This window comes from Harmonia axyridis, chromosome 4 (genome assembly GCF_914767665.1).
Source record: "Harmonia axyridis chromosome 4, icHarAxyr1.1, whole genome shotgun sequence".
NCBI lineage: Eukaryota > Metazoa > Arthropoda > Insecta > Coleoptera > Coccinellidae > Harmonia > Harmonia axyridis.
This window is the reverse complement of record NC_059504.1, coordinates 33,344,434-33,368,448: the sequence shown is the minus strand read 5'-3', so window position 1 is coordinate 33,368,448 and position 24,015 is coordinate 33,344,434. Positions and strand designations below refer to the sequence as shown.

The window sequence follows — 24,015 nt, the reverse complement described above, 5'->3', positions numbered from 1 at the left end:
ACGTTACAGGTTGAGTATACAATATAACATCGAATAGGTTTTTTTTTCCATAAAGCTGAACTTTCATGAATTTTGCTTAAACATTCAAAATATGCGATAACAACGTTTTCTATTGTAAATAGGATTATTTTTCCTGGTCCATTAGTTGAATTTTGTATGTTCGTTCTCCCAATATTTTTTTGACTTCTGGGGAATTATTCTATTTCGTGCTTCTATCGCAATGCTTTTATTTCTGGAGGAATCTAGTTCATTCCAAAATCAGATATTTAAATGTATTCATTGATAATTGCGTCTTCAACACTTATTGAATTTTGAGTTTGTGATACATACATCTGTTCTGCCAACCAACATTTTTCAATGCAAAAATCAGTAAACGATATTTATTGAAAATATTCCATTAAATTCGATAAGAATGCAGTGAATTAGAGAAAATAATGCATAATTCTAGTACAGAAGGCTTATTCTAACACTCGTTCGTTCAAATAATGACGTTTGAATCAGAATTATTTATTCTTGTCCATGGTTACCAATTAATCGTTTCCGTAGCAACCACTTTTCCCTCCGCCAGAGGGAAAAGTATTTTTCCCTCCGGCGGAGGAAAAGTAGAACTTTTCGATGATCCTGTCAGTCGAGAAATGACGTTATTATGGTACGTTTGAAAAAAAAAAAAATTACCTTCTGAATCCCATCAAAGATCTCTGTGTCCAGACTACCATACCCATCCACTCCATTAAAATAGTCCAGTGACATTAATGTAAATGATTATTATGCAATTAAATCCAATCAAATCAAGCGACTCCGTACCTAACACAAAATCAATATGATGAAAAAAATCAAACAACTAAAGTAAATATCAATATTTATCCCAAGTGTATTATCACATATCAACAAGAAATTTTTTTTAGATTTATTTAGATTTGAGTAATTTTAAATCCGCAATGTCCTTAATTTTTCTAATGCGGTTATCTTTTCTCAAGAATATATCATCGAAATGAGTAAAAACTAACTTTCTATCATACATCTTGGTGACTTCTTTATAAAGATGATTTTTTTTCTTAGCAAGTCCTCAGCTATTCCAATCTCTGTTCCTCTCAGTAATTTGCAATTTTTCAAGATCATGGCTTTATGCTGGTATTTCTCAAACTTCACAATAATTGGTCTAGTTTTATCATTTCTTATGTTTCGGCATTATGTTGATTTCGATCGTAGCCTGGGGAGGTGGGGATTTTCCTCTTTTTAAGTGCTGACGAATATGAGAGCATTGATGATTTTTTGTTTTGGAGGAGTAGTCTGCGGTTGTTCACCGTTATCAGATTCGCTTCGTTGATTTGATTTGATGTGGGTAACTGTGGGAAAAGCTGCGATCTCAGTTGTTCAGGAGTCGAATTTTCCGGCGGAGGGGGCGAGCTGTGTTTGTATGATTTTGGAATTAGTTTGACCGCTTCAAAGTATGAAATATTTTCCAACGCTATCACGCTGTTTATACGTTTTTGTCGCGAGAATTCTGGGCAGTTACGCTGTGTCCTACGTGGGCGAATTATTGCGAGCGATGAGAGCGACGCGACCAAACGCGATTTATCAAACCTTGGAATATAATAGCGCTGTCCTACGTGCAGTCGTATCGGTCGTAAAACTGTTTCAGGCGAATTTCGCGCTCTGTCGGCGATCAAATTATTTGATATTTCCAAGCGGAATTCGCGCGAACTTCAGTAGTTCTTGTTGATGCAGGCACGTTTACTTCGACCGCTCTACAATGAATGATTTAAACGAAGTTTCAATACTGGCTGAATGAATGAATATTTTTTATACAGAGTGCACAATTTCCGTGTTCCAATTGAACGACTCTGATGGAGAACTGAAACCTGTTGAAATATTATAGTTGAGATGTTAGATCCAGGTAATTTTTTTTGCATTATTCTTGAAGGTGTACATTAAATGATTGACGATTGACGATTGACGATTAACAGGGTGTATTGTTTTTGGGTGGAAATTCGACGTTTATGCAAAAATGTAACCTATTGAAACATCGGATTATCAGCTTAAGGTTATTTTTTTTTTTGCATAATTTGTGAGAAAATATATAATAATTGATTCAAAATTATACAGAGTGTATAAAATAATAATCATCATTTATTATTACACGTCATTTATTTACGCATGACTTATATTAATAATGCTGAAGAAATATCCATTTGAAGGAAATAAATATAGTTGAGGTTAATATATCATTGAGTAATAATAAATTACCGTATTTATAAGTAGATTGAAAAAAATATTCCAATTCAGTAAAGGTTAACGTATTTCTTAGATTTTTTTTTTGGTTGTTTCTATACAGGGTGAGTCTTTGACTTGTACATATATTTTAACCGAAGATTCTTGAGGTCAAAAGAAACACTTTTTTCATTGACCATGTTTTCCGATTCGGCCCAGTTAAAAAGATATAGCCATTTCAAATTTTCATAATGAGCTAATTCACCCCTGGTAACCGGAACACTGAAGTTTTCGCAAGTATAAGATATACAATTTGAACCTTGGAAATAAGATACTAGATTGGAAAAACCATCATAAACTCACTTTTAACATTCCATTTGTTGAACAAAGTAGTAATGTTCACTATATAGTCAAATGTTGTAGGAAGCAATCTACAATAACTGTGGAATCAATTTGGAGAAGTCCTTAATTGTTTATATAAGTGGTAAAACTCTCCAAAATTCATTCGTTCCAAAAAACATTTATTTGTTGGATTTCTCTTTCCTCCCATTTTTCTGCGTCTTACAATTAGCATTTTTAAAGCCACATTTTCACATATGAATAATTTACGTTTTCTTGACCACCTCATTATAACTGTTTCTCTACAAGCGTATGACAACGGACTGATCTTCCGCAATGCACAATCCCAACCCAACCATATTTATGTCGCGTCGTGTCGCGTTTGTAGATTTCAACGTAGGACAAAAAAAGTCGCGCTGCTCACATCGCTCGCTTAGTACATAAAATTGGCGTCGCTCGCGTCGTAACATTAGTCGCTCACGTAGGACATAGGGTTAGGACACAGCGTAACGCTGTGTCCTACGTGAGCGATTTATTGCGAGCGATGAGAGCAACGCGACCAAACGCGATTTATCAAACCTTGGAATATAATAGCGCTGTCCTACGTGCAGTCGTATCGGTCGTAAAACTGTTTCAGGCAAATTTCGCGCTCTGTCGGCGATCAAATTATTTGATATTTCCAAGCGGAATTCGCGCGAACTTCAGTAGTTCTTGTTGATGCAGGCACGTTTACTTCGACCGCTCTACAATGAATGATTTAAACGAAGTTTTAATACTGGCTGTTAGAAATTCCAGTATACTCTGGGACAAGACTGATAAAAGATATCATAATCGACTGTTGGTCGATAGAGAATGGAGTAGAATTGCCGATGAACTGATGATTGACAAATTAACTATAGTATTATATACACTGAGAGAAGTGTTTATTTGATATTATCGAAAATGCATTATAGTTAATGAATCATTTATTGAATCTATGGTCAAACAAATATTAGTTTCATGGAAATAAATAATTTATTTGAAATCCTACCAATAATCATCATTTATTATTCCACTTCATTTATTTACGCATAACTTATATTACTAATGCTGAAGAAATATCCATTTGAAGGAAATAAATATAGTTGAGGTTAATATATCATTGAGTTATAATAAATAAACCTTATTTATATGTAATACGTAGGTATCCATGCAGATTGAAAAAAAATATTTCAATTCAGTAATAGTTTACGTATTTCTTAGATTTTTTTTTGGTTGTTTCTATATAGTCAAATGTTGTAGCAAGCAATCTACAATAACTGTGGAATAAATTTGGAGAAGTCCTTAATTGTTTATATAAGTGGTGAAACTCTCCAAAATTAATTCGTTCCAAAAAAAATTAATTTGTTGGATTTCTCTTTCTTCCCATTTTTCTGCGTCTTACAATTAGCATTTTTGAAGCCACATTTTCACATATGAATAATTTACGTTTTCTTGACCACCTCATTATAACTGTTTTTCTACAAGCATATGACAACAGACTGATCTTCCGCAATGCACAATCCCAACCCAACCATATTTATGTCGCGTCGTGTCGCGTTTGTAGATTTCAACGTAGGACAAAAAAAGTCGCGCTGCTCACATCGCTCGCGTAGTACATAAAATTGGCGTCGCTCGCGTCGTAACATTAGTCGCTCACGTAGGACATAGGGTGACGATCTGTTGATGCGTGATTACCCTCACAAAATACACATTTAGGATTTTCAGGATCCGGACATTCAGCTTCATTGTGATTTTTGGCACAATTTCTGCATCGTTTGTTCTCGTTGGGGCTGTGACAGTTGGTTTTTGTGTGGCCGTAACGAAGGCAATTATAACATTGAATTACTGGGCCTATATATAACGAAACGTTTCTGATACATCCCCAAAGAGAAATTTTATCAAGGAGTGTTTTTCCTTGAAATGTTAATAACCATGTTCTGGACGGGACATACGATACGATGCCATCATTTACAACACGCCTGTTAAGGGGACGAGCGTCTAAAATTTTTACTCTGGTAGTGGAACACTCCATAATATCGTCAGCTGTGATTTCAGAACCCACATTTTCTATAATACCTCAACTTGTTAACATACAGAACATACATAATCTATCATTCGTTAGCAAGATAGCGGTTTGCAATGATTTAGGAGTTAGATATGATGTAAATCGTGGAGACAAAGGTGTAGGGGGGGGGGGTCTGTAGACGCCCCTGGTTGCCAATCCATTGAAAGTGAGGTTATCTAGATGTTCTCGAACTGTTTTTGATCAACTTTAATGAAATTGAAGTATCCTACCTTCAGTTTTTGGGCATTTCACAACGTTAGTGAACTGTTTTAGTGTTAGTTAGATTAATATCACTCAAACACTCGAAAAATTAGCCAAATAACACAGGAGACACGTGCCCGTGACAACGGTTAACCTCCCTTCTGGAAGTATATCTATTATTTCATCGTTCATCCACAGAATAGAGAGGTATTAATTAATACCTTAGACAAGTTCGAGCGGTCCGAGGTAATAACCGAACGCGCTTAAAGAACCACAGAATAGAGAGGTATTAATTAATACCTCTCTATTCTGTGGTTCTTTGAGCGCGTTCGGTTATTACCTCGGACCGCTCGGACTTGTCTAAACCGTTTGTTTATTACATCCAGATTGAGGAGAATACACATCTGGAGCGTTCGGCAAAGAAATCTGATCAATCAGATGTCGATCTTTTTCGTCGGACGTTTTCGACCTAGCAAAACGATTTTATCCACAGAGTTTACCTTTGTCTATGGATTATTGGATTTTATCTGTCTTTAATGTTTATTTATAAAAATTAACATTTCGTCGTAGTTTGTATTGAAAAATTTCAATACCTACCTTGGTACACTTCTATAATTGGATTTTAAATAAAATTATGGGTATGGTATACAGATAACAAATGAATAGGCGGTGTGCATATTTTTGAAATGAGATATCTGGTGGTGACTTTGGGCAAAATCATTAGTAAGACTTTGGGGACAGGTGATTTTTTCGTGTAATTATATAAAGTATTGTGCTTGTGCAGTTTATTCAGGAGCGATGGACATTCAAGCTATAGATATGAAGAAAAAGGCCAAGCTTTTTAAAAATCTGGCCATGTTTACAACATATGAAGCGGACTGGTTTCAATACTTCTAAATTAATGAGACAAACTTCAGTGAATTTACCATCTCATAATATCGAAATTATGTAAGAAAGTTGGATGAAGCAGAAGAAATTTATTCCTTCAAGGGTACCACCTGGGATATCCAGCAAGTCCCAGAAGTATTTTATAAATATCCCGTTCAGCAATAAATATACCCAGCATGGAATAAATCTAAGTACAGTCCATTCAGGAATTATTGACATCCGGGTGGCTTTGGAAAATCGAAATTAAGTTGGTACTGGCTCATTCAGTAACATTTTGAATTGCAGATTTCGGGTTGGCATTGGAAATGTCATTGACAGGAGGTTAGTTTTCATTTTGTTTGTGTTATTGGTTTTGATCGAAGAAATTTTGAAACTTAAAAGTTGTATCAATTTCAAACACACAGTGATTAGTTTATTTGAGTATTTCTCACAGTACTGTTTGAAAAAAGAAGAAGGCAAGTCATTACAGCCTGGATTATTAGTGAAATCATTGAATGATTTGATTGTTTCCAAAAGCCGAGCCAAAAGCAACCAATATATCAGCCTGGATGAAATTTGACCAAAAAGCATCTGGATGTTAATCAATCAAAGACAACATTACATAAACTTAATTGGTTACAAGTTCAAAACAGTTAATAAAAGGAAAATTCTTATTGATAAACAGAAAAATATAATAGGTTGAGTACGATTTTATGGTGAATACAGAGAATATTTGCAACAAAATGTGAAATTCATTTATCTGGAGTAAACTTAGTTATTTGAAAATGCCAGCATTATTCAACAGTGGACTCTAGAAAGAAAACAAAATGTTTTTCAAGTACCTATATTCAAGGGTAAAAGTAGAAGGAGCACTATTTTGAATGCTGGATATTTGGATTTTTACCTGGATGTTTTGTTTTGACAGTGGTGATCATGAGGATTATATAAATCTATGAAGAGAGAATTATTTTATAATTGGATTGCTAAACAAAGTCTTGGCATTGCATCTATAGTTCATTTATATTCTATATTGAAATTAAGTATTGTTATATCTGTTTTTTGTTCTTCAATGAGTAATCCAAAAATCTAATAAATTCCAATTGCTTCATAGAATTTTTTCTGAGTGTTTAATCGAAAAATATAAATTAAGAAGAGTAACTTCAAGAATTTCTTCACCTCTTACCCACTTGAAGATAATAATAGAATGCAATAAAATTTTAAAATTCACAAATTAAGAATAATTTCATGCGAAAATGCTTTTAGTGAGTGAGTTAATGCTGTTATAAGCAAAATAATTTATGTGATTTAATAGAAACTAGTTTAAAAGCATTTCAATAAAAAACAGAAAACTCGAGTACAAATAGTATCTATATTTTTCATACAAGTTCAATCAATCATTCATGTCATGAACAGTTTCAATAAATAGTGACTTTAGAAAGTAATTTACACATCGGCTGATAAATTGGTTCCAATTTTGAAAGTTACAGTACAACTGTGATGTCAAAATTTTTCATATACTAAATGGATTCTTTTAATTTTATTTCTGTCTTATTATGATATGGCTCTTCCATTCACTAAGCTACACTATTTAAATTTATCAACCAGTTTTTTCTGTTTTCTTCACCAGTTTAGACACCACAGATAAAATGATCCATAAGAGTTATTTGATAAGAATTTTGCAAGCAGGTTGGTATCCAGTGTCCATCAGTAATGCAACAATTTTTGAAGAGCCTTTGGTGAAAAGGAATATGCATATTTTAATGATCTTCAATGGGATCTTTCATGGGCAACTCTTAAATGAATAGACATCTCTTCATTGGATTTCCTTGAAATGAAATAGCATTTCGCTATATTTTTACGTTATATCATCTGAATTTCAATTTATGGAATCATGACTGTATGCGTCCCTTCGTAATAATCGTAATTTCGAAAATTCAGGATCTTTCGGATACAAAAATGATGAAAATAATTTAAACTGGTTATTTCTAGGATGAACCATAGCAATTTTTAGTGATATTTTTGTAACCAGAAATAAAGCCGCGACTAGACGTTCATGGCCTACTTCGATGTCAATAATTCCTGAATGGACTGTATATATAAAACCGCTTGCACATATACGTCAAACTTTAAACGTAAAATCACAGCCCAAACGGGACCATCTAGAGCAAAAATGACAAGAATAAGACCCCCCTCAAAATCGTTTGGAGATCCCGGGAAAAATCCCAAACCTTCGATTCTCCCCGCGGTTTTCGAGTATACGGGGTGTTTCGGATCATTTTGACATTTCAAGTCCCATATTTCTGTGGTATCTGTGGACAATTTGGCTGTCAGTGTCATGTTAATAACATTTCGATATATGAAAGTTCTTGAAAAAGTTTGCAGTTTCCAAAATTGTTATTCAATATTTAAATAAATGCCGACAGATAAAATGCAAATAATAATAATAATAATAATAATATTTATTCAATACACATTCAAGGGTAGCGGTAGGTGAATCTCTAGCGATTCGCCTATCAGGAGAGTTGAATCGACTCCTGCCCACCGCAGATTCCAGGAGCTCTCTGACCCGGGAAGCTGAAACCTGTCGAAGGGTCCCTGTCCAGGGTAACGGACGAAGCCGTGTGGAAAGCAGCTCAAGAATTCTCCCACCGTAGCTCTGCGGATCGTAAAAAGCGATCAAGGGCCGTCTCCCCCACGACACGGAGGAACCCATGAATGATGGTGAATTTAAGGAATAGGAATATAGAGCCGCTGCCTGAGGTTCGTCAGGGCGTGTCTGGAGCCGGCGCTGGACATGACAGTATGCGGGACGTCGGTGACAGAGTGCTAAGGAGACGGGCGTCTGTCGAACAAAATGCTACGCCTCCACAATCTCAACATTCTAGGAGAAGAATAACACGAGTTTCTCCGACCGCTGAAGGTGCTGCGCAGGATCCCCAACCAGCACTCACCCAAGCAGGTCTACCAAGAAGACGCATGAAATGGACAAGTTCGATAAATGAAACGATCATGCGCATATATTATGAAGTGACTAATATGGAAGAGGATAAAATAGGCTACCGTCAAAAATTATTTGCAGAATTCCACAGAAACTATCCCGAACTTCAAGTTTCTGAGCAAAGAGTAGCCGACCAATACCGGGTCATATTGAGAAATAAACTTGTACCCGATGAGAGACTTAACACCATAAAAAATGAAGTCCAACTGAGGCTACAGAATAGGAACCTCACTAACAACGAAACGACAATTGAAGAAAACTACGATTGTGCTGAAAACCAACACAACATCAATGCACAAATGAACTCTGAGGAACAAAACAACGCAGATGTGTTAGCAATAAGTGATGCTCAACGACGGAATATATATGCTGCACCCGTCGTAAATCCAGAAGAAGACCAAAGAGAACTACTGGAGCGATTATTTGCCACAATGAATAGATGCGTTATAGATTTTGAGGGCACAGATCCATTGAGACGACCGATTCTGCCAAGATTGAGGACATCTAAGAAACTATCTCATCTTCTGGTCATGACCAACAAGAAGATTATACCAAAGTATCTTTCTGACTACCATGATCTCGAATCATTACACCTCATCATATACTGTGCAGCATTTTCAATAGCAACAGTGCTAGGTGTGAAGCCAAAACCTAAAAGTCAGCAACCAGCCAGAGAAAAACAACAGAATAAACCACATTGGCAAAAAAGGCTAGAAGACAAAGTTCATAGCATCCGCCAAGAAATTGGGAGGCTCACCCAATTTGCAAAAGGTTCGCCGTCTAGAAGATTACAAAAAATGGTGAATATAATAATGGATCGTCACCGGCAACATACAACGTATGATCCAAACAATGAAAATGCTCAACAAATTTTAGACACACTGAAACAAAAACTTAGTGTGTACTCCGAAAGACTCAGAAGATACAATGAGAGCTATAGAAGAAAACAGGATAATATGATTTTTGAAAATTCCGAAAGAAAATTCTATAGAATGTTAAACAATAATATGTCAGCAACACCAGGAAGTTATCCAACCGTCGAGGATATTGAGAATTTTTGGACAGATCAACTGGCTACACCAACCCCCTACAACTCCCAGGCTGATTGGATAAGAAATGAAGAGAAATCCTGTGAGACAATGGAACAAATGGCGCATAACGCAGTTTCTATAGAAGAATTCCATGAAATATTGAAAAACACACACAATTGGAAATCACCCGGCCCAGATGGAATCCACAACTTTTGGTTGAAAAAATTTTGGTGTATACACGGCAGGCTAGTTGAAACCATAAATGATGTTATAAGTAATCCAACGGAAATGCCCAAATTTTTAACAACAGGGACCACTTACCTCTTACCGAAGGATATGCAACACACAGCGGATCCATCAAAATACAGACCAATTACATGTCTACCAACAATATATAAAATCATCACATCATGTATAGCATTTCGTATCTACAAACATTGCGAGACAAATAATATAATGACAGCACAGCAGAAAGGATGTTCCAAGAATGCACTAGGATCGAAGGAACTGCTGATAATAGATTCCATCATATGCAACCAAGCCTTCAAAAAACACAGAAATCTTTTTATGACATATTTTGATTATAAGAAGGCCTTCGACTCTATTCCACATGGGTGGCTGACAAAAATTTTGGAAATATACAAGATCGATCCAATTACAATAAACTTTCTGAAGTATGCAATGTGCAACTGGAGAACGAATATCGAACTCTCTACAGCGAACATAACTACTAAAGATATTCCAATCAAAAGGGGAATTTTCCAAGGAGATTCGTTGAGTCCCTTATGGTTCTGCTTGGCGCTGAACCCCCTTTCTAAACAACTGAATGCTACTGAAAAAGGTTTCAATGTGAAAGGAAACAGAAATAATATTGCACTCAATCATTTGCTATACATGGATGACCTCAAACTTATAACAGGCAACAAAAACCACTTGCAAATTATGGTCAAACTGGTGGAAAATTTTTCGGAAGACGTGGGGATGAAATTCGGATTGGACAAGTGTCGTACTATTAGCGTAGTGCGTGGAAAAATCCAAGATGAACCGATAGCTCTCTCCAATGGACAGGAGATAGAAGCAATGAAATCGGACGATCTTTATAAATACCTAGGAATGAAACAAAACCGACGAATAAACCATCAAAGAATGAAGGAAGACTTAACAACTGAGTTCACTAGGAGAATCAACAAAATTTTGAAAACAAACCTCAACAGCAAGAACATGACGAGAGCTATCAATACATATGCATGTTCAATTCTTACATACTCTTTCGGTATCATTCCATGGACCAAAACAGATATGGAAAACCTGCAACGCAAAATGAGAACCTTGATGACGAAAGCACACAAGCACCATCCGAAAAGTAGCATTGAGAGGACGACACTGCCGAGGAATAAAGGAGGCAGAGGTCTGCTAGACATCATGGAACTTGCCCATGGTCAAATTGAATGCCTACGAACATACTTCAAAGACAAATCAGGCACGTCAGAGATCTACAAAGTACTGTGTGAAGCAGACGAATCAACACCTTTACAACTGCACAAGGAGCAATTGTCATACAACCACCAGACAATCCAAGAAAAACTGCAAAGATGGAGAGAAAAGCCCCTACATGGACGACATTTCAACGAGGTGAACCAGGATCATGTCGACATTGAAGCGTCGAACTATTGGCTCACATCAGGTGCGATGTATCCAGAAACGGAAGGATTTCTTTTAGCCATCCAAGATCAAGTGATCTCAACAAAAAATTACTGCAAGCATATCATAAAGGATCGAACTATTACTGACGATCGATGCCGTTATGGTTGTCCAACGAATGAGACAATCCAACATATCACGGGAGGATGTCAAATGTTTGCAGGAAATGAATATAAAGAGAGACACGATGCAGTAGGAAAGATACTACACCAAGAAATGGCAACTAAATTAACACTAATTAATTCTGAAAAAGTGCCATACTACAAGTACCGACCGGAAACCATCCTGGAAAACGAACGCTATAAACTGTACTGGGATCGTACAGTTTTGACTGATAAAACAGTCCCTCACAACAGGCCAGATATATTGCTAGTTGATAAACAACAAAAGGCAGCAATACTCATCGACGTAGCAATACCTAATAACAACAACATGCGTCAAAAAGAGGTCGAAAAAATTTCAAAATATAGGGACCTCGAATTTCAGATAAAGCGCCAGTGGGGAATGATATCAACGAGAACTATTCCAATTATCATCTCAACAACAGGAATAGTACCCAAAAATCTCAAGAGAAATATCAAGCAACTAGGACTTAGTGAGTATATATGTAATATAATGCAAAAAGCTGTTCTTTTAGGTACTGCAAGGACGGTGAGAAAATTCCTAAGAAGCGAAGGACAGGTCCAAGGATCGCGTGTAAGTGGACCAGAAGTTCGACGAGAACCAGGGGGACCACAAGGACCGGACACGACCGAGCTCAGCCCTTCTGATATTTTAAATATCTGGGATTGAGTGAATGTTCCTCTTAGCGAGGAGTGAGAAGCCGACGGCGAGGAAAAATCCTACGCGTATAGGCAAAAGTCGGATATTTATTCATGCTATTACATTTTACAATGTTTACATACGTCAAATACAAAAAGAAAATATATTTATACATATATACTTATGAAAAATCCTGAAAATTATTCGAATAGTATTCATTCAATGAGAAAAAACATTTATTAAACAAGTATTCTTTCAAACAATGTTTGAATTGTTTAGTAGGCATCGCCCTCACAGTGGGTGGCAGGCTGTTGAAGAGCTTAGGCCCATAGTAAGTTACACCGCACTTTACCTTATTGATTCTGTGGAAATTAGGATAAATTAGATCTCTTTTTCGTGTGTTATATTCATGAATATCCTGGTGTGTTCTATATTCCTCCTCATGCGACTTTACAAACAACAAACACTGAAAAATGAACAGACACGGGACAGTAAGTATCCTTTTATCTTGAAAGACATGTTTGCATTCATCTCTGTAATTAAGTCTGCCCAAAACTCTGATAGCCTTTCTTTGCAATCCAAAGAGTCGTTTAACACCAGCATCATGACCCCAGCACAAAATACCATATGTTATCCTAGATTCTATGAATCCACGATACACAGACAATAACACAGAATCCGACACAACATCAGTTAATGACCGCAATGCAAAAACACCTGACGTAATTGAACTACAGACTTTATCGATGTGAGCATTCCAAGACAAATTACCCTCCATATGTACACCTAAAAATTTGATTGGTTCAAGTGAATTCATCCCTCCTAGATCTCTCATTGAAAAATACATATACTCTGTCTTCGTTTCATTCAAGCTGAGCTGGTTGTTATTGAACCATTCTGAAACAACAGAGGACAACTCTCCCAAAATGTGAACTATAAGCTCCCTAGACTGAGCCCTTTTGAGCACAGTTGTGTCATCAGCAAAAAGAACAAAGTCCGCATCAGGGTCACAGCTCACAAGATCGTTGACATAGATGAGGAAGAGGAGCGGTCCGAGAACCGATCCCTGTGGCACACCGCAATCAACACTTGACAAGTCAGACAGATCTCCCCCGACATCAACACACTGCACCCTATCAGACAAATAGGAGCCCAAAAGTTCAATTGCACCCTGATCGAACTGATACCTCTTTAATTTATAAAGAAGATGTTCTCTAGACACGCAATCAAAAGCCTTGCTCAAGTCACAGAAAAGTCCACCCACGTATAAACCATTACTATATCCTTCATTAATAATTTTCATAAGCTCTGTGATGGCAGCTGTTGTAGAGAGGCCGCTTCTGAATCCGAATTGGGAGCTATTAAAGAGGCAGTTGCTCTCAAAATAGGAGGTTAACTGTAGCTGCATAACCCTTTCCAAGACCTTTGAGAACAATGGTATAATCGATATTGGTCTATAGTTGTTGACCAACTGCACTGAACCTTTTTTATGAACAGGAACAACTCTTGCTACCTTAAGTATTTTCGGGAAGATGTTATCTTTTAAGCATAAATTCATCAATTTGGTGAGTGGACCAATTAATTCATTTACTAGACTCTTGAGTATTTTGATATTGAATCCATAATAGTCTCGACTACTCTTATTATTTAGTTTCATAATGATATCTCTAACCGAGGCCTCAGATACAAGAGAGAACTTAAATTGAATATCATGTAATCTGGACCCTATCGAACTACAGTAGTTATTCATAAATTCCGCCGATGTCCTTCTAGATTGTGGTATATTCATGATGATCTCTTTGGGTGAATCAACGAAAAATTGGTTGAATCTATTAGCAGTGATATTATTTTTACTTGTTATTTTTTTCTTCAACAGATTGGTACTACTTTTGATAATATTCCATACAGATCTTGGATTATAATTGTGTTTCCGGATGTAGTTGTCATTATATTGCTTTTTTGCAATCTTAATTTCACGTCGATATAATTTTTGATAGTCACTTACTATTTTCTTCGCATTGGGTGTATTATAAACTTCAACAAGATCTCTATAAAAAATTAATCTCTCGCGCATATTTTTCAGATCATTACTGAACCAAGAAATAGGCAAGGAGTTAACAGAATGCTTATATGTTTTTTGGGGAAATGATAAATCCACACAATTCTTTATAAATGTCACAAACATATCAAACTTGCTCTCTGTACCAATATTAGTATCCCATATAAAATCCCAACAAATATCCCTAACCAGATATTTGAGAGTATCCATTCCCACCCTAGTAAGTGGTCTACACACAGTCACTTCACCAACTCCTCGTGTTCTTACATCACAAACAAATTCAGTCTCTATGCCCAAGTGATCAGAGAAACCCAGATCAATCACGCAACCCCTACAATCATCAACATTTGTGAAAATGTTATCCAAACATGCACTTCCTCTAGTAGCAGACGACACAATACCATGGAGACCATATGAAGAGAAAAGATCCACGATCGCAGATTTATTAGTGCTATCTCTGAGAAAATTAATGTTAAAATCCCCCAGGACGAAAACACGAAAGTCACAACAATTTATTAGTTCTAAAATACTTGCAATTACATCCAGAAAAACATTGAAGTTACCCTGTGGAGATCGATAAACAGCTATAATCAAGGTCTTTAATTGAGTGGACTGGATTGCACAAACCTCACTTTCCACTTCTACTGATTTTAAGTTTATATCATTTCTGGGTATAAATTTATCAACATGAAAATTTCTAACAGCGGCCGCCACACCACCATGACCACGATGCCCACGGGAATAGGAAGAAAGAACTGTAAAATCATGCAACTTTACTTGCTCCAGCTCCCTCATACACATCCAATGTTCACTGAACAAAACAATATCGTGATCTAAACATAAAGCCTCTATTTGTTCGATCTTATTACGAAGACATTGGACATTTATATGAAGAAGCCTCAGCCTTAGACTACGCTGTCCCTTCTCCCCCCCTTCTGAAAAAAATTCTGAAAATTAAAAGCTCTTATAATTGCACCACTAGGCCAAAAATCTTTATTATTTAACAATTTATAAGTATCGTCATTAGGAGCGCCTATACTGAACGCAGAATTGGATCCTACAGTGTTCAATTTCTTAACGATAATATTCTCTGATGTCTTCAAATTACTCAAATACTTTTTAACTGCTTCCTCTGAAATATCACCTGCAATTCTTCCAAGATATATCCACCGCTTTTTTGGTGCACCCTTAATGTTATCTTGTTCAGGGGCATTGATTCCAGTACACACTGTTGCTGTTTTGCCTTTACGTTTCCCAGGTACTACTTTCCATTCATTTGTCTTTTTGTCAGAATATGGCTGTTCAGCATGGCTATGGTCAACCTCATTGATTACAGTTTTGACATTTGAACTATCTTGACCCTTATTAGTTTTATTCATAGTTGCTCCCACATTTTTAGAACTTCTGGTATACCTATGTTCGAGTTTAACACAGATGCTTCGCTAATTAATTGCAGATTAGATACGTTCTTGGACCCAGATGTATAACTGATAGGTTGTTTTTCCGTATTATAAGTTGTTGCAGTCGGAAAACAAATCTGTTTTTGTTGTGTCGGTATTTCATTTTTATTTATTATCAATTTCTGCAAATTAATTGTATAATCCAAATCATTTATGGACTTTTGCATTAATTCTTTTTCACGGTTTAAACATATTATCTCCTTTTTAAGTATTTCATTATCATCATGTGGAATTACAGACGATTTATCCAATGTTTTCAGTTTTTCACAACATGAATCGCAAAACCATTTTACATTTTTATTTTCCGAGAAAATTCTCAACCATGCATCCTTTAGAGATGCACACACTACATGTAGTTTCATTGCACATAATGAACACTTTACTAATTTGGTATTAACCACAAAATTATCAGAGCACTTCTTACATACATCCGCACTCTCCAACATCTTGAAAAAGTCGCAAAGTCTTCGGCGATTCGAAAATTCGATAGATATTTGTCAAAATTTGGAAATGAACATTGATATCATCATCGAATGCATTTTCCTCAACTCAGGTTCGTTTGAAGGGTTTGTATTATTTGGAATTAATTGGATGAATGTTACTTTATTTCAGGAATTTTTCGTTTATTTTCCACAAACTATAAAACTACATTCTCTTTCGTGAGAATTTGAATCTATTGCGACAGAAGATGGAACTACAAAAGAGAACAGAAGCTTCATCTGATCATGTATTAAACAGATAGAAAAACTCCTTATAGATAATTCACAATTGGCTTTATTACTGGAAAAAGAGCCAAGTTAGTCAGATGACATTCAAAAATTTCCATGTGTTTTTTGAATATTTAAAATATGCACTTTTACGACAGAAGAGTGCAAAAATATAAATGACCAATCCGTTTTTGAAGAATTTGAGTGCAGTGCTGTTGAATTTATAATGAATAAGTCAAATCTTTCATACTAATAATTTCAACTATATACAGGGTGTTTCCTAAACATGCGGCAAAAATTCAGGGGGTTGTTGTCAAATCATTGTGAAATCTTCCATACCAATAATTTCAACTATCTATTATATTATTTGCCGCTCAACTGAAACATGTAGTAATAAACCTTGGAAATTAGAGACTCAAACTTTTTACCTGATTTCTCAAAAAGGTTCCACCAAGATATTAAAATTTCTTATGAGGTTACATAAGCCATGGGTATTTGAAAGGCAAGTCTATTCATTCTGTCTCTTTTTAGTTTGTTTATTAAAGCTATACTAGGATATACATATAAAAAATCAGTTGAAATAATAGTCAAAATTTTACGACAGAAATAAAATTTAAAGGATCAATCAGTATATGAAGAATTTCAACATGGCAGTTACTTTTGAAATTGGTATCAATTTTCCAGCAATTCAATGTAGGTATAAAATACTTTAAAAAGTAACTATTCATCAAAACTTTCCATTTCATGAATGAATGATTAAACTTGTATAAACATGTAGATACCTATTTCACTAAAGTTTTCAATCGTTATAGGAATAGTTGCTCTATGGCCACTTCGAAAATGCTATCCAACTGATATATTCATTGCTTTTGATTTTGGTGAAAATTAAATTATTAATTGATTCAGATCCAAAGTTAACATTTGAAAAAAATCAAGTCACTAACCCACTAACATGGGTCAATAGTATTGGCTGATACAATTTTAGTACCGAGGCAGTCATTTCAAATACTGAACACATCTTCTGACTGAAGTAAAACTTGAACAATGATCTTTTTTTACTTGTATCTTGAAATGAATTTTGCACTTTTTCAGTGTTCAATAATGAGATAATTATTAAATTGACTCAAGAGATTAACAATATGCTTTATCAGGATTAGTTAATACTGCTAAAGACGTTAATAAACCTATTAATTTCTTATATGGTTCATCATTACAACTCTCTTTTGTTGAATAAAATTTCAATTAAGTTTTCAAAGGAGTGATATTCAGCCCTAAACATTTTTTAGCTTTCCCTAAATTCTTTATGATAAAATTATCATTTGAATTTTCTATCAGATATTATATTCATTCAGAATTAACATTAGTTAAAACGAAAAAGTCATCCACGTACAATGCAACAACAGTTAGTAAGTTATTTTTTGATTTTATGTAGATACAATGCTCAATTGTTGATCTTTTTTAACTAATATCTATCAAAATTTTATTTACTATATATATTGCCCTGTTCAATTTACTTCTGAGGAAAACCCAGAGCTACAAGCTTGCTCTATAACGTAGCGAACCATCATTCAGCTGTCCTCCACTAAATCAGAATTATCTAGTGAAATTTCTATATCATCCCTTATCTATGATAACTACATCTCGACTGGTATTAATGAAATTGTTACCTGTATCCCTTTGATCATTCACCAGAACCCATAAAAATCATTTTTGTCCCTATACCTTCAAGAAATATGCAACAGAAGAGTATGCAAAATTCATCGATACAATTTTCAGATTCTAAAAACGCCTTAGTTCTTCAGGAATGTCCAATTGGTCTTTCAATATTATAAATTATTGAAAATAACCTACTATTAACCAAATTTTTAGATTTCAAAAGGTGTCCTTCCTTGTATTCTAAATATATACACCCTATATAATTGTTGATTATATATTGTATTTCTTAATAAATTATGGAATAGAAGAATAATTTGTTGCTCAACTGAAAAAAGTATTGATGAACCTTGGAAATGAGGGACTTCTTATAACCAGATTTCTCAAAGATGTCACACCTAAATATGATTGCTTGTAAGGCAACATAAGCCATGGGTTTTTGCCTCTTTTCAGTTCATTATAGCTATACTGAATATTCCTAAAACAACATTTCACTGTAGGTCTTTTCATAGATCTTATCGAATGATTATGTAAATTTAATATTTGTCAAAACTGAAAATAAACATTGAATGCAGTTTCTTTATTTCAGGTAGTATTTCTATTGACTGATAATAACTCTCACATTTTGATTATGCATTTTTCCCAAATTTTTTAAAGAAGAAATTGCCAATTCTAGAGAAATGAGAATTTCAGATTTCAAAATGTCTCATTTCTCCAAAAATGACTAATTACTACTTCAAATATATATAATAGTTGATCAAATATTGTGTATTTCTTTACAAATTAGTTAATAATTTGAAGCTTTAATCTCAATTTTCAGACTTGAATTGGTCCAACATCTCTAGATATTTCTAATTGATATTCGACAAATAAATATCCTGTATAATTATCCGGTAAATGTTTACTATATTAATTAATTTTAATAATGATTCAAAAGTGATGAAATTTTGCTTACTTACTAATTTTGGGTATTAGATCACGAATGCGGTGACATAAATTCCTCAATCCTGCTGGTTTTTTTTTTTTAAATTTGTAAAATTGGCTTGATGAAGGTGAGGTTATCCACATTAATAGCTAGTTTTCTTGTATTTTATCAACTGATTCTCGTTAGAAATGATTAATTAATCACATTTCAAGCTTTTCCCTAAAAGAAATGGCTTTTTTTCGTCAAAAACTACTATTTTATTCATTGTTTATATCCGGTGGCGGCCATTATGTTCAATACGTAACGTCTGTCAAATGCGAAATAATCTGCAACGTTGCCAGTATGCCCAGATCTTCTTGAAGGGATCGGTCTTTACTTGGTAGAAATTCATATTAATGAATTGTTTGAGATTATGACGTATTATAAAACTGTATGGAAACTCATAACATGACAAGTCTACAGGGTGGCCACTTTTTTAATGGGATTGTATTGGTAACTTTCAAACCATAAGAGTTAGAAAGTCGGTCAAATGGAGAAAAAGTTGCATGCATAGAAAAGTAAATTATGTCATTTTTATTTTTTTTTCCCACTTTATTTCAAATATCATCAAAAAATGTTACAGGAATTTTTTATTCGACAGTAAATTATCCTCAATTTGACGTAATCAGATTTCGTTTCCAACGTTTCGTACTCTCTGGGACACCCTCAACCTCAATTTTTTCAATACGGACCTGCATATTTTATGACATTTTTCGAAATAACTTTTAACGCTGAATTCAACGATATATCATACAATTTCATTCAAAGTAGATTTTCAGGTGATTTTGACCCTTATCCAATTTTCTTTGGGTCGGATCTGTATTACCTTTATTCAGTTTAATCGACAACATGCAATATGCAATAAATTTCGATAAGAAAGTCAACTTACCCATCTTGAACTAAATGGAACATATTAGAATCAAAGCAAGAAACCAGTATACTGGTTTCTTGGTTCTTCTTTTATAATAATCATTTAAATATTTCAATTCATAATAATTAAACGAAAGTATCATTTATCGAAAGAAAAATCAGATGATTATTCGAAAGTAAATGAAAATTAATGAAGTAAGTGTTTGAAATGTCCACCATTTTGTAAAATACACTTTACGGTTCTGGAACCCATACTTCTTATACATTTGCTTGTTTGGTCTCCTTGAATACCTTTCGAAACATGCTCAATTTTCTCGCGAGGTATCACTATTGTTGTATTTGTCATTTGTTCCGTTGAAACAAATTACAGAATCGAACTTTATTTTGAGATCATTACGATATAATTTGTGCAAGGCATTGGTATTCAAATTTAAAATCATTGTATTCGCGTCTGTTGACTATTTTATTAACAGCAGTTTTTGAAAAATTCCATTCACTGGCCACAGTTCTCGATTTTTTTCTGGGTTCGATTGAATTTGGGTCAGAACATTGATATCGTTAATAAACTTATTTTTTCTTACATACACACCATTAAATTTGGATGAGGGTCAAAATCATCTGAAAATCAACTTTGAATGACATTGTGTGATATATCGTTGAATTCAGCGTTAAAAGTTATTTCGAAAAATGTCATAAAATATGCAGGTCCGTATTGAAAAAAATGAGGTTGAGGGTGTCCCAGAGAGTTCGAAACGCTGGATACGAAATCTGAATACGTCAAATTGAGGATAATTTACTGTCGAATAAAAAATTCATGTAACATTTTTTGATAATATTTCAAATAAAGTGGGAAAAAAAGAAAAATCAAAATGACATAATTTACTTTTTTTATGATATCTCAATAACCGGCCCTGATAATCTCGATTTGTTTGAACTGCTTTATAATGCTTCTATGCATGCAATTTTTTCTCCATTTGACCGACCTTCTAACTCTTATGGCTTAAAAGCTACCAATACAATCCCATTAAAAAAGTGGCCACCCTGTAGACTTCTCTTGTTTGGTTTCCAAAATAGTTATTTAGTAATCTTCCATTCAACTCTTTCTTAGTACCTATCCTCTCAATTAATTTTTACTTTAATCTTTAATAACAGTAATTAATGATTTTTCAATACTTTCAATCGGTTTGTCAATCAGAAATGCTTGACTGTGTATAAATAGAGTATAAAGTTCTAATAAAGAGTCAAAAAAAATCGGTTACAGCTTTTAAGGCCTTTTTTTCAGCTAAGAAATTTTTTTTCAATGGCACCCATAGCTTCAGCAAGCGTTCAATAGCTAGAACTAGTGAAAGCCATCGAATTCTAGAATAAGAAAGAACATTGCTGTAAGTTGTTTCTGCATACTCACGAAAACCTTTCATCGTTCGACCCTTACAAAAAATATCGAAAAATATTTGAAAATTTTAAGACCAATAGAATGCACAGAAATTAAAATCATATCGGCGGAAGTGGAAGCAGTATTGTGAAGTCTATGCGCTGGACAACCGATAGTTTCATTGTCAAATTTAAAAAAAACTCGCCTTTATTTTACTTCGAAGTAAGTACCGCACTGACAGCGAAAATATTTTATATGGAAATATTAAGGTACTCTAAGGATTCAATATAAAATAAAGTGATTGCATAAGACGATTTTTTTGGACAATTTTAATAATTTTATTTTCAATCCTTCGGTTTCTGAAATATAATGTTTGAGCAACGGAAACAGCATTTCAGATTTATGATTACTGGAATCCGTTGAGATTCCATGAATACAAATTTTGTCTCACCTACACTATATAAGGAAATATGAATCTCATAACGGTCAAATTACTGACCGGGACAATTGAATAACTAACCGGGACACGGGGACTCAATGGTCCAAACCGGGACATGTCCCGGCGTACCGGGACGTATGGCAGCTAATCGTGAATAACTTTATGATGCAGATACAAATCGACTAACATGTCGATGGCGTTATGTTCACAAATACCTAAACTTATTGTATGACATGACATCTACGATATATTTATTTCTACTACCACTTACCGTTACAGCCATCTATTGCAAAATGGCGCGCCGTTGCCGCGGCGGAAGCAAAGTTGTACGCCTTATATAAATATTCATATGAATATCTAAATATAAATATTTTTGAGAGGTTAGGCTTGATATCGGTGTAATCTGGGATTTGGTCCCATAGAAAAACACGAAGCCCAAAATGGCGAACCCCCTCAAAATTTAAGGCTAGGACCGCCCTAGAATCAGCATAGTATACCGAGTGAATCGTCTGAAATCAGCTAACGATACAAGGTTTCGGAAAAAAAGCTTTTATTTTCTAGCCGGATACCCAGTGAAGGATCTACCGGCATAGTGACGGGGTCCAAGGGGCGGAGCCCCTTCGGCGAGCAGAGCGAGTTGGGAATATAAAGCTAGATCAGTGTATTCAAGGTACTATATCTATATTTGTGTTAGATTATTAGTTTATTATCATACAAAAGTTTCAGAGAAAAAAATACCATATTCGGGAAAAGGACTTGCAGTCGGACCTAAGGCTTATTGCTTTTCTGGATGGAGTTATTTTCAAGAATGGGGAGTCAGTGCAATTATTGGAAATAAAATGTCTATTCATTGGTAAGTTTCTAGTAAGTTATAGACATAATTTTTATAATTGTTAATAATTTCTGCTGTAAATACTGAGCACCATTGCCAATATTTGAGAAGAGGAAAAGGAGAGCTAATTTGAAAGAATAAATAAACATTATGCTAGAGTCCGATTAAGTATGGCAATGATGGATTTGAAAAATTGCGACTCTGAACTTCTCTGTCTCTGAACTTCCAGAGTATTGCTGAGATTTGAGTCTACTTGTTTTCAGTAAGAGAGGATTTGCTATTGGATCATACTATATACAGGTAGAGAGATTTCTCAAATCAGTAAATTTATTTAGGAATCATTTTTGTAAATATGTATTTCTCAATTTGTAACTACATACATATTTATCTTTTTATTACAATGACGATTAATATTGATCTTTATTGATATGTTATCAACAGGCCATCGACCAAAGTCCTTCAGCCCATATTGGGTTGAAATACATTTCTAAATATCTACAAAAAAAAAAAAAAACATAAGTACTTTAGGAATTTATGTAACTTCTTAATTTTTGGAGTAAAGTGCAAGTTGGAAATTTTCTGCGTGGGTTATCCGCTGGTTCGTCGTGCATGAGATCACTTATATCGTCCAATTCTTTTAGCCTTTGTATGAATTTATTGTTGAGTTTCTCAATGCGCCCTCCAATGGGTTCTACCTTGGTTCTGCTATATAAAAGGTGATTTGGGGGATTGTGCAGTCGGTTGTTTGGATGTCTCATTTTGGTTATTGCTCGAAGGGATGTTGTTTCAGCAACCTCTAGAATTTTGATCACCGACTCCCTGCAGTTCGCATATAGGGGATGTCCATACTCAATTATTGGTCGACATATAGACTTGTAAATGATCGTTGCTGTTTTCATGTCAATTCCTTGATTGTTGTAGGTCAAACATCTAAAGTGTTTAGCTCTAGCTATCATTTTCTTCTTTATGTTGTTCGCATGAAGTTTCAGGCTGGCTTTGCTGTCAATTTGAATTCCCAGGTATTTTATTGATGGTGTTGGTTTTACTATTTTATTGTTTATTGCAATAGTTGGAGATTGGTGGTTTATGTTGTGGTTGAAAATGATTAACTGTGATTTTTCTGGATTGGCCTTCAATCTCCACTTTGAAAACCATGATGTGATGTTATTAACATGCTCTTGAAGATTTTTCATGCAGTCTTTCAATGTTTTTCCATGTGAAATTGCTAAAGTGTCATCTGCATATTGTAGTATATATTGTTGGGTATTATGGATTGTGGGAATGTCACTGCAATATATGTTATATAGAAGAGGAGAGAGTGGGGATCCTTGAGGTGTACCCTGCATGGGAGTGAAGAAGTTAGATTCTGAGTCGCCAATTTTTATTTTCAATCTTCTATGCTTTAGGTATGAACCTATTATATGGATAAGATATGATGGTGTGTCTTTCTTGAACAATTTGTA

General features: G+C 34.7%; 1 protein-coding gene across 1 annotated transcript; it reads right to left on the bottom strand.

Moving 5' to 3' along the window:
* Nucleotides 1-1,236: 1,236 nt before the first annotated feature.
* Nucleotides 1,237-15,634, bottom strand: LOC123678686. Its single transcript, XM_045615828.1, has 3 exons — nucleotides 15,295-15,634; nucleotides 12,662-15,190; nucleotides 1,237-1,346 (listed from the first exon to the last, which is right to left on the bottom strand). Exons 1-3 carry the CDS (start codon nucleotides 15,632-15,634, stop codon nucleotides 1,237-1,239), a joined length of 2,979 nt encoding a protein of 992 aa, XP_045471784.1.
* Nucleotides 15,635-24,015: the final 8,381 nt, after the last annotated feature.